Source organism: Lissotriton vulgaris, chromosome 5, assembly GCF_964263255.1.
Source record: "Lissotriton vulgaris chromosome 5, aLisVul1.2, whole genome shotgun sequence".
Lineage (NCBI taxonomy): Eukaryota > Metazoa > Chordata > Amphibia > Caudata > Salamandridae > Lissotriton > Lissotriton vulgaris.
In genome coordinates, this window is record NC_141693.1 from 1,862,969,906 (window position 1) to 1,862,982,395 (window position 12,490).

Below are 12,490 nucleotides of genomic sequence, written 5' to 3' on the forward strand. Positions count from 1 at the left end.
TCCGCGCTTGGACCATTGGATCACATTTGATCTGCTCATTTGGCAGACAGACTGCTGCAAAGAAGTTCTGCAGCTGTCCTATCTTTTTTCTAAAAGGATTTGCAGGACCTGGATATGGATATGATTGAAGCTATACTTGCAGTCCCCTTTCTGCTACTCCGTTATTGGAAAGATCAGTGCATATTCTATTAATGAGAAATAAGCAAACGCAATATCCCTTAATAGTTGTTACAAGTTTTTAACACTGAGCCACAAACACAGAGGTATCTGTTTATCATAGTTTGGTGTAAGACCACAAAGATCTTCATTTACGGATGTAAGCTCATATGTCAACGCCATTTTTCAAGTGTTGCTTTTAGAGCGGAGGTTTCTTTTCTGGGTGATTTTGTTCAGTTCACTAAATAGCACCCTACAGCTGTTGCTGAGAATGAATAATACACCAGAGAGACAACATCATGTGGTGAGAAAAAGCCCCTCTAGTATGAGCCAAGAGGTGATTGATTTCAACCAGCCAGTTGCAGAAGGGAACAGAGCCTGTGTCTACATTATGCCTATTGTAACCAACAGGTCTTATAGGCAGCAGCACTATGTACCCAATCTAAAAATTGTCATGGCCGCGAGGGAGCTAAATCACACCCCTTCTTTCTAAGTGAGCATCTCTGCCTTGCAAAAGGGGCCTCAGTTTAATGAAGTATTGGCCATATTACCTTACCCAGGGGTGAGGGGTAACGTTTATCATCTTAGGGCAGCTCGAGCTACCGCCTTATGACTGATGTAATCGTGCAGGACACGGAGGAGCCGGGCAGCTTGGAGCTGTACTCACCCAGTCCATGGAATCGAGTTGCACATTTCTGAGCTGGGGACAGGAGGCTCACAGCAGATAACATGCAGCAGTACACTGATCATTTAGTATAGCAGAGCAGCACACAAACGCCAACCTAGCATTCGATAAGTGATGCCAACTTGTTAAATGACCTACAACTTAACACAATATTTATGTATTTAAGGGTGGGCAGCTGTGGTGTGTGATTGGATGTTCCAAAGTAGTTTCAACGCAGTTTACTCTGGCAGTACGTTCTGCTAATGGGTCAAATTCTCCCGCTGCAAGACCTACGCCTTTGACTTCACGCAAACAGTTATTTGTGTATCGACTACAGACCTACACCGGTCCCAATATCCTAAATTTAACCTTCGTTTTGTTTTCTGAATGCAGGTCCTTCAAAGAGTGGATGATAATACACTGGTGACCTATGAAGTGGCTTCAGGGGTTGCAGGAGGTGTCATCTCTCCCAGGTATGTCTTTAAATATACTACCAGGCTTGTGTCTTCTTCTGCACGTATGTCAATACAATGTACCATGGTTTCTCAATGCTGGAGGTGTTTTGACACAAGTCACGTAAAAGGTTTCTCTGCCATCTGAGTTGCATGTCTTCAACGATTCCATTCAAGTGGGTCACCAGATTTGCACTGGACAATCTAGGATTCCCAAAGTATTAATTTACTCATCCCCCTCCTACACCTTTATTATTGATGAATATACAGGTCTCCAGGTTTATCTTCATTGCATTGAACACATTGAGTACAGGTAATTTGTATTCTTTACCAGAAGCATCAGTGCGGGGCCCAGCAACCTGTCTGTTATCGGCTGAAGAGTAAACCAGATCACGACTGTACTCAATCAGACGTAGTGACTTAGTCTTAATATCCATGCCGACTGAGACATTCCTAACAGTCTTTGCTAGGTAACTAAATACAGACACATCAGCTTGATACTTCTAAGTTCTACCCTTCTACGAATCATTGGAGCAAACATCTGTGCCAGGAAAGAGTCAATCAAGTGGATTTATCGAACTAGGTAAATCTCCCGAAAGGGTAACCAGGCATTTGAGGGGCATAATCGTTCAAGTGCTCTCCAGAAGTCCAGTAAAGGGGTGGAGGTCCGGAGCTGCAGAGGGAGGTCGTTCAACGTTTTTGCTGCGAGGTAGGTGGAGCGTCTTCCATTGTTGCTTTGGTGGCTACGGGCGGCGTGGGCGAGTGAGAAGGAGGCAGAGCGTAGTTGTTGGATCATCAGCTAGAATTTGCATCTCTTCGGCATGGGGAGCCTGTAGAATTTTCTAAGGTGGGGGGTGATGTGGGTCCATTTGTGGAGGTCGAAGATGAGTCTTGTGGCAGAGTTCTGTATGGTCTAGGGTACCTGTACAAGGTGTTTAGCGTTCTAGCGTAGAGTGCGTTGCCATAGTCTCATCTGCTGGTGATTAGGGGCTGAGTGACTGTACGCCTGATGTTCAGGGGGAGCCATTTGAAGACTTTTCGAAACATTTGAAGTGTGTGAAAGCAGGCGGTGACAACTTTGTTGATCTGGGACTTCATGATCAGTTTGCTCTCCAGGATTATACAGAGGTTTCTGACGTGGTCGGTCAGTTTGGGTGATGGTCCTAGTTCTGAGGGCCACCAGGAGTCGTTCCAAGGGGTGGTGCTGCCGAAGATCATCACTTCCATTTTGTCCATCTACATTTGGCATGATGCTCATAGATTCTGATGTGAGTTCGGAAGCTGGATATCACTACTATCTGCCACATCCATTTAATGGGGGCTATGCAACCTGAACAGGCCTTGAGTTTGTTCCAACTCTAAGTCTTCTGTTTATTGACTGTCTAGGCTTGCCCAATTTGTTTTTGTCTAAGCATACACGATTCACCAACAATTTGTCATTGGTGCTCACTTGAAGAAGACTGCATTCAAAGGTGGATGTGTCCAATACTGTGTTAAATATGTCTCCTAAGGATCACCCCTTCATCGTAATCGCAAATCTCCCTGTTCATTAAGCAGTTGACACATCAACCAACTCTTTTCCCAATAACCTTAAACATACTTGTTCATCATTGACTACATTGACGAACGGCTTACTTCTTAGACTGCTTGTCTTCTGGACTTCAGCAGCCAAGGAATCTACTTTGCAGCAGCTAGAGATCAACAGAGACCTGATGGGCAGAGCTGTGAATGGCTGACTACACTCAGGGACGCCTGGCTCAGGACATACACATTAAGGCCTAAGGCATGAAGGTGCTTTTTGATGGCCAGACCTTTATATGCACCTCCGACTGGTGAAGTTGTTGAAGTGTGGATGGCTATTAACTTCTGAATCCCAGAGTACATTAACTGCTAGCTAGCAAAAGTCTGTTTATCAACATTCACATGCTTTTCTATGATCGCCGCAATACAGCCTTCACAAAGCTCCGTACTTTTAGCCTCCACTGGACAAACTGCATCAACAACAGACTCTACCCAGCTCTACGGGGCCGCACACTGCCATGGGCGAGTTACTCATTGTTTGTGTCCGTCCGAAAAATAATCTACTAAAGTAAGATTCTTTGTTCCCTTTTTCAGGCCAAACTTATTCTAGATCTCCAGACATCCTAGCCATTTCTGAACTGACCCGGAGAGACAAAGCTTCATTCTGGGTGTCCACGGATGTTAACTATCCAAGTGGGTGATTCAGAACACCTTTCGTGCAGAGTTTTGTCTTGAGGGTTAAAGCAGTGTTTAAGCGGAGAGCCTGAGCTGGGGCTGTCCTCTAGTAGATCAATTTGTGACAAAGGACAGTCATCAAGATTTTCCCTTCTCATGTACGTAAACGGGAGAGAATTCCATACGAGGGTTGTGTTTAACTAAAATTATCGGGTGCGTTCCGTTATGCCTTTCTTTATATTCCTTTGGTTCACAAGAATCTTAAGAAAGTCAATGCATCAGACAACTTGGACATGGTCCTCCTAGCTTCATTCAGCTGCAACTGCGAGAATCATGTGAGGTTGTACGATTATTGCGGAATATTTATCTGCATGCCACTCAGTTAGACCACTTAACCACACACCATGACACCGTCCTTAGGACAAATCTATTTCTTGTATTAACCATCAAATAAATCTAGTCTGCAGCTTTAATCTTGTACTTTGCAAATACCTGAAATGAATGAGCAGACTAACCTGGTTGTTCCAAACGAAGGTGTATGTCCGGTTACATAACGATTTTAAGCCAATTTTGCACTGTTACCCTGTAGTTTTGGCATCAGAAGGCGTCGATTGGCTGTCTGGAAAGCTCTCATGTGAGATCAGGTCTCATAGGTAGGCTTGTGGGGGTGGGGTGGCTGTGGAAGAACAGCTGATGAACACTATGGCAAGTACCCTAAGGATGGGCATAGAGATTCAGACACTAGGGAAGAGGCCTGATTACGGTCGAGCATGAGGGGTCGACGCAGGTCGATGGTGCTTTTGAAAGAGACTACTATTGGGAGTCTTGAGAGATTAAGAGAAACCGGCTGTTTCACTGAAATGAAATGGTGGTCTCTGTTTCTTAGATGGTTGAATTGATGGGGTTCCTCATGGCTCATCTCTGTGCATACCTTCTTCAATCTATACCTTGCCGCCTTTGACATTTTCAAGTGCAGGTGATTGTCCAATGCTACGCTAATGATAGACACCCTTGTGGATGTGCTGTTCTTGGACCCCCCCACACCACATCTAGATCATGTTCATTTACTTGCAGGGGTTCAGCCTCCCCAACAGTTATCTTCAACTTAGCAATTTCAAAAAGGATGCTTATATTTGCCCACAAATGCAGACCTTCTCTAGCAGGCCTATCAACTCAAAGAATCATTAGTATGGACTTGCAGCCTACAAATAAAGTTTAAAAGCTCAGCTTTTCTTTAGAACGGCAATGTCTCTTCTGCCTAAAGTCAGCTTGGTAGTGGCTTACTGCTAGTTTCAGTTTATGAAATGACATGCAATCTTTCTGCTTCTTTCTGGGGGAAGAAACACAGGCTTTAGTTGACTGTGCAGCAATAAATCCCTCTTTGGACTACTGCAATTCCGCTATTGCTTAATACCTCAAACTTTGCCAAGTCCTCCAAGTCAGAACTGTATCTGGCTTACATGTAAAGGACCTTAACATTCATACAGAAAAGTAAATATCTTTTCACAGTTCTGATTCCACGTTGGTTCTTGGAGTGGATATCCTATTTAGCATAGTACCCTTGGGGGAGACGCTTTTGCTGGACAATAAGCTCTTCCCTACACTGATAATCTTCCGGAAAAGACTAAAGATGTCTGTTTGGCAGACAGTGCTTTCAACCAGTGCCAAGAGACCTAGCAAGTCGTTTCCACAACATAAGTGCAGTCAGTCATTTAGCTTCGCCCTCTACTTTGTTGAAATACTTGACTTCCTGCATCCTGCTCTGGTCATTAAGTATTTGCTGCTTTTCCTCTTTTAGGGATTTTGTGAATGTTCGCCGGATTGAGAGACGAAAGGATCGCTATATTTCCTCAGGGATGGCTGTCTCTCATGCAGACAGACCTCCTCATCCCAAATACGTGCGGTAAGCATTTTTCTCAATCTTGTGGGTGGGATATTTCTCCAGAATTTGAAGTGTGTGTGTGTGTGTGCACATGCAGGTGTATACACGACCACTGGATGTCTTCATGTAGCTTCTTACCATTGTGCGTGTTCATTCATGTCCTCTTTCTTTCAGTGGAGAAAACGGTCCTGGTGCTTTTGTGGTCTTGAAGTCTTCCCGGAATCCAACAGTGTGTACAATCATCTGGGTCCTCAACACTGACCTCAAGGTAAGTTGGATAGTTCATGCCCTTCATTATTCTCCTACACCGTCGGGTGTCACCCCACCTCTGGCTTTTACTCTTTCCCTCTCACCCAGAACCGTGATCCTGCTTCTGCAGTCATCGCTCTCCTCCATACTCCTCTTCCGCCTTCATTCCCGTCGCTTGTCCCCCCCCCACCATCTCTACTAGACTGTCTGCTCCGGCATCCATCATCTCTACTTTCTCCAGCCTCAAAGCCTCTACCTGTGACTACATCTTAAATCATCCTCTGCCTACATGCAGTCTACATGTTCTGTCTCCACTCCCCTGGCCCCACCCACTTTCACCCTTCTCCATCCTCCACTGATCTCCTGCACCTTCTATGGCAAGGTGTCCACTTGCTCATGCTCCTCCTTCATCCCCCACTTTGTTCTGCACCCCACTATACAATATTATTGCTGTTATCTGGCACTGCACATGATGCCTCCAGCCTGTACAACAATGCAGCTTGCCTCCCTCGTTGTCTCTGCGGATATTGCCGGGTACATGGACTCATCCATCTCCAGTCTTTGCTGCAGTAAGCTGGCCCAAGACACCTATTCAATGTCATTGCGAGCAGTGCATGAGTTTGACCGGGTCAACTAATACCACTCTTCTGCAACCCACTGTGTACTCTAAATACTCTGTAGGGAGAGGGATCTGACAGGAACTTCTGTGCTCTTATCACAGTGGAAGATCAGATTTTCATAGTTAAAGTTGGGAATCTGGTTCACTCCCATATGAGGATCACAATACTAAATATCTATTTCTGTCTAGAGAGCGCATAGGCTGCTCGTACTTTTGCTCCCAGGGACACAAGTGTAGGGGATGCAAAGAAAGATGCCCAGTCAAGTTTACTGCAGCAGCATTCTTGAGGGTCCTCCTAAAGCTTCAAGGGGGCACACAAGTAGATTGCCAGGAGGTTTTAGAAAAAGATATATTAGAGCTCCAGGGGACTTCACTGGTGGAGTGAAGGAGCGGATTGTGTTCAGGGTTGCGTGTCTTTCTGTGAAAGCTCTCACTGAAAGTGTCGGGATTGTGCATTAAGCTAAGCATTGTGTCCTGAATAGGTGTGTGCATTTCCGGTCTTCCTTCTGAATGTTCCAGCAGGAAAGTTGGAGGGTGCACGCTCCTCATTCCATTTCATAGCAAACTTGTTAAAAGAATCACCTAGGAGCTTTCCCTGCTCTCCTTGCCTAGTGCTGATTCACTGCAGGCAGCTACCATTGCTCTGAGTACTGTGTGCCCAATCACTGAAACTCTAGAGGAGGATGCGAAGTAAACAGCAAACCAGCATACCAGTCTTACAATGTTGTAAAGAGAATGAAGGCAGGGTACTGGGTGTCGGTGAAGAACGAGATTGAAGTGCAAGTGACGTTTGTGCTGTGGAATCTCTGTAGCAAACCTGGCTAGGGATGGATGGATGGATGGGTGGATGGATGGATAGATGGATGGAGTGCTCGGATTAATCTCCACACTGGCGTTTGCTTGTATTTTTTCTTATAAAGCGCTAACAATCATCCTGAGTAGGATATCACGGCGCTGCAATAACTATGATGAGCGGTTTGGTTGACCTGAGTCCTACAATTTTAGTCTGGTTTGGGGAAAAGGAAGGTTTTCAATTGTTTCCTAAATGACAGGTGGCAGCCCCGTAAGTCTGAGAGCCACGGGCAACTCATTCCATTTGGTTGCGGCTATGTGGGAGAAGGCTCGCTCTCCCATCCTGGCTCTCTTCACTCGAGTAGTTCTTGCTCTTGCTGTGGATTGAGAGCAGAGATTTCTAGTTGGTGCATAAAACTTAATCTTATTTCTTAGGATAAGTGGGCCTGTGTTATGCAGTGCTCTGTGCTTGTGCCTTATACCAGCCTCTAAGCAGGCCTACAGTGGCAAGCTTGTAGAAAAAAGTGCAAATTCCAGCAATCCGAAGAAATCATTCATGTTATTTTCCTGATACACAAACTGATAAGTGAATGAAGGACTTGGCGAGGCCAATGTACGGTTATACATCTTGAATAGGTATAGCACACTGACAAGGCAGAAAAGGTGCTGTTTTTATTATATAGATTTAAAAAAAATATATAGCCTTGTATAAGAACAGCTGATAACTATGCTTCTCAAAATGCTATCTTAAAGTCTTCAACAAATAAAAATAGGTGGTTTTGGCCTACCCAACTGCATACACTGCTGAATGTTCATATTGCTCTTTCCGCTTTGTTTCAGTCCAGTTTGGTGTGTTTATCCCAGCTGTATGCTTTAGCAAATGTTTTTGTGGCCCCATGGCTGCATGCAGTAATTGCTGTTGACTGTATTTGGGTCTGGATTTTTCTCCTGCTGATCAACATCTTTCTTTCTCTTATAGGGCCGCCTGCCCAAATATCTCATCAGTCAGAGCCTTGCAGCGACCATGTTCGAGTTCATTTTTCACCTTCGCAAGCGTGTCTTGGAGGTTACTAACAATGGTGTGCCTTAATGACTGTTCTAGACGAGAGCCCTCACGTTCCTGTATCCCCTGCATCCATCCTTTGCTGCTTGTCTTACTTTATCAGTCTCCTGCCTGCTCAAGGCCTTCTTGTCGGGACTCCTCTGCTGTGCTCTGGAAGAGCTTGACAGTACATCCAGAAAGCAGCTGCTGTTGCCCAAATGGCAAGGATTCAAAGTGCTTGAACTGGTGATAGGTGCTATCCTTGCAGCTCTTAGGATGTGCCAAAAACTGAGGAGCAGACAAGAAGCTTTCTGGCATTCCTGGGGACCAAAGTCCTAAGCATTTAATGCCTGGTGCATGAGCTCCTAACCTTCTTCCCTGAAAGACACTAACTGTGCCCCTCTGGAAGAGCCTTTGCATTCCTCAAAGCATCCATCTGAGTCTACACATTTCCGTCCACAGGGTGCCGTACACCTCCATGTGAAGTTCCTCTGCTGCTCATAAGTTTGATAGAGACCTTCTATCCAAAGGCTGCGATTCAGTACGTATGAAGGTGCTCTTCCTTCTTGCCTTGACTTTTGGTGTTTCAGGATTGGCTGATTGTTTGTTAGGTTATTTTTTTTGTATCTGGGTGTGCCTGCCTTGGTTTTGAGAATAACCCCACTTGCTCATAAGAATGGATATCTAAGGGGCTGTGATGATGCTCTGATTAACACATGGTCGAAACCAGTTTGTCCCTTTATATGCAGCATTTGAGAGGTCTTTGAAGAGGTTTTTTCCAGTGCTGCAATAATCTGAACAAAATCTTCTGTTGTGGCAGGACCATGTAATCCTATCCCTTATATGTTTGTAGTGAAAAGGCCCCTCCCTTGCTAGTACTGACGTTATCGTGGAGGCTTCTTACAGGTATGGAACACGACCCAGGATTATCACGCTTTGAATTGTGGTAAGCAATCAGTATGGCTATTGAGCATGTACATTTGATCATTGTCACCATTGAGCCAGATCTGTTTAAATCAGAAAAAGGTGACTAGTTAAGATGATCATTGGCTACGGACTGTCATCTAATGGCTCTGGGATGCAGAATTCAGGCTGGGTGGAGTTCTGGCCACAGACCAGTCACCCCAACAGTGGCTCCACGCCTTGATGAGAAACTGACCTAGCATCCTGGATGAAAGGACCAGGAAGTGCAATGGGAACTCAGTATTGCAAAGACCCGTTTGACTTATTTATTGATATGGAATGCCTCTTGTTGGTTTAAGATGACAGACACACTTGCCAGTGTGTGTGTTGCCCTTCTTCCTGCCCCTGCTTGGTTTCCTTTTGTTTATTTTCCCTAACTCTGCATACCTCTCCAAAGTGGCAGCAACTGGCAGTGCCGGTGCTGTTCCGTTTTCCATCATGCACCCTAGTGTGTGGGTGGCGGGTCTAAGCGAGGTCCTCTGCCATTTGCTATGATCACCATGTTCCTCTGCTTGTGGCGAGACCTCCAGTGAAGGTCCACTCGGCGAGTGGCTTTAGCCTTTGTACTGCATTTGTCTAGTATCACTGTTTTCTGTTCATGTTGTTCTGTGACTGATCATCGCAGCCGCTGCTAATGGACTTTGTGGGTCTTAAAAGAAATGTGTGATATATGAGAAAGGCGGGGGAGCAGGAGGGCATGGGGAACAAGTCTTTTCTGTCTCTATAGGGGTAGGGTGTTGATATAGGGTTGCGAATGCCTTACAGTACTAACCACCTTCAACCTTAGTCACAAATTGGAAGAGGGTGAAGGGGATCACTTCATTAAGCCTGGAATGTTTTCTTCTAATTTGTGGTTTAGGATCCCAGTTGCCCTTTATGTTTCTGTCCTAGTGGGGTCATGAGATGTGGAGTGCAAGGCATATGTGGCTCCACCAAATTTTCTCTGTTTTTGATTGTGTATGATGTGAATTGGAGCATTTTCGAGGGCTCCAAGAATATTGATGGAAGCAAGGTTTATTTTACTGTGCTGTGCCCCAGACCATCCTGCAGATGATGACTGAGAGGCAGCAGGCACAGCGTTCTTTTAACGAGGTTCACAGGACTGCGCTTTTGGGGTTTGACTTACGGTTTACGTCTGAAACCAAGTACTCACAGGAACCCGTGGGAACTTTGTTTGGTCACCCAAGTTTACATGCTTAATGTTGTCAACAATCGCACCCGGATTTAACATATCACCTTTGACATTGTTTTAACTTAAACCTTTCAATTTTTTAACACAAATTTGGATTAACCAGACTCTTTGGGGATTCAAATATCTTTTACTATGATGTTTTTGCACTTTTATGTTTGCACTCATTTACCATCCGGCTCTTGACGCCATCCTTTGGATTTCGTTAAAAATCCTTTGATCATTGATAATTCATCATCTCCCTTTGAAACGTTGTGCCCATATCGAAGAAAAATTAAAAAACCTTTACAAAAATGAGAATTATTGTGTGTGTGTTTTTTTTATACTAACTCTGAGCTCATCTGTGCCCATTCAGTCTGCTCATTTTCCTACTGTGCTGCTGGCTCTACTTTGTTCTCAGTTTACACCACTCTTCCCCCACGGTGTCATTCATACGTCTATGTGCGATCTTCTTCCCTACACCTGAAATGGGGTGGATGGATCCTGCCAAAGATTCTTAGGCAAGCCGGTGATCCTGCAAAGCTGGGATCGGCCTGTCTTGTAACGGAACCACTGGTTATGAAGTGTTAAAATGAAAAACTAAAACGACGGAAAGCCTCGAAGTCCAACTACTCTTTAATGCTAAATAGAAAGCGTCAATCAAAAGATCAAAGACCATTGTCATTTCAACCGACCAAGGTTCTCACTAGAAAACGGTCAGTTAGAGCACAGAGCTTAAAAACATGTACAATTGACCTAGCATATATCCAATTTCTCTGACTACAAATGTAAATGTAAATTGATACTTGTATAGCGCACTACTCACCCGCAAGGGTCTCAAGGCGCTTGTACGAATACCGCTGTGGAACCCATCCTGGCTTTCCCTGTGAGGCGTCCACTCCTGCGCACCCCCAAGGTGGAGGCCAGGCATCCTTAGCGTTGTGGGGGCCGTTGTCAAAACAATTCAAATACAAAACAAATACAAGTCAAAACAATAAGATTACTTGACGAACTTGTTTAGGGTAAAAACGTATCGGATAGTGCAGGTGTTAAGATCTTCCCCTCAAGGAAGTGCAGGGCAGCCTTGAAGGGAAGATTACTGGAAAATGTACAACATGTAGCATTAGAGCCTCTCAGCCAGCTAAGGCCTGCAACCAATATCATGGGAAGCTTCAAGCAAATATGACATAATGTTCATACTTGATTTACAGTTGTTACATTTGTGATTACATATATGGTTCTCTTCTTTTCATATATAAAGAATATGTAAACCAAATGCAAACTAATATTACGTATTTCTCAGGAACACATGTACAGATATGTACATTTATTGCTATTTATACCCTTTAGTAGTGTGAGCCTTTCCAAAGGGCAAACTTGTGCAAATGATCCTCCTCCTAGATTTCCCACTATATCTACTACCTGTAAATGTATATATTTGCTAGGTTTCTTTGTGTAGAACTTGGATGGAAGAGTAGTTGAAGATACGACCTTGGTGTTCAAAGCAAGCCCCTTCTTTGCAATTCTACTAGTGACATGTATGTGTTTCCAACCCAGTGGCATTCTTACCAAAGGAATCCTTACACTGCATTTGTGGAAGAAAGACCACTTCTGAAATTGGGAGGACCTGATCATTGATAATCCGGACTTGGCCTTGGGTGTATTAATGTTCCTTTTCCTGCCCTCCCAACAATTCTGGATTGTTTTTTGGATTTGCACTGCACTATATCTAAAGTACTCGTAGCCTTCCTCCACAGCGGTCACCTAGATGCAGAACAATGTGATTGAATCCTTTCATTTGTACCATATTTGATATTTCCACCCCAATTTACAGTTTGTCAGGCGTGATTTTACCTGCTAATATTAGTAAATAGGAAAAACTGAAAACTTACAAAAGAGCATGTAGTCCAACCTGAATATCGGCAATTGTCACCTTACCTAGCGACCTTATAGCAGTGGCCAGAAAAAAGCTCTGCCTACCCTCAGTTAATTTAGCTGGATTTGCCTAGTAATGGTGATAGTAATGAATATGTGATTGTTCCACTGTATGTGCTTTAGCATAGTGCTCCAGGGACTACAGAGCCTTACCAAAACCTACTCTTTTGGCCCTGACTTAACCACATTTCTTCACAAAAAGAACTAGCATGGGTAATTTTCAATTCTGTAATAATTTTGGGGGTATGGATAATAATAGTAATTAATTATTACAAAACCTTTCATTGTAGTCTTCAAATTTCAGAACTTTCTATTACGATACTCTCAAGTTTCTAAAAGCGGAGACACTAGTAGCAAAGCAAACTCCCAACA

The 12,490-nt window shown here is 44.2% G+C and overlaps 1 protein-coding gene across 2 annotated transcripts in view; it reads left to right on the plus strand.

Annotated features, from left to right (window-relative positions):
* The window catches only part of STARD3 (StAR related lipid transfer domain containing 3), a 136,476-nt gene extending 125,978 nt beyond the window's left edge, over nt 1-10,498 (plus strand). For both annotated transcript variants that reach the window (XM_086924348.1, XM_086924349.1), the window contains 4 exons: nt 1,214-1,293; nt 5,267-5,371; nt 5,525-5,618; nt 7,990-10,498. In XM_086924348.1, the coding sequence (XP_086780474.1) occupies nt 1,214-1,293; nt 5,267-5,371; nt 5,525-5,618; nt 7,990-8,100 (390 nt within the window). In that variant the 3' untranslated portion in view covers nt 8,101-10,498. The remainder of the gene's footprint in view (nt 1-1,213; nt 1,294-5,266; nt 5,372-5,524; nt 5,619-7,989) is intronic.
* Nucleotides 10,499-12,490: the final 1,992 nt, after the last annotated feature.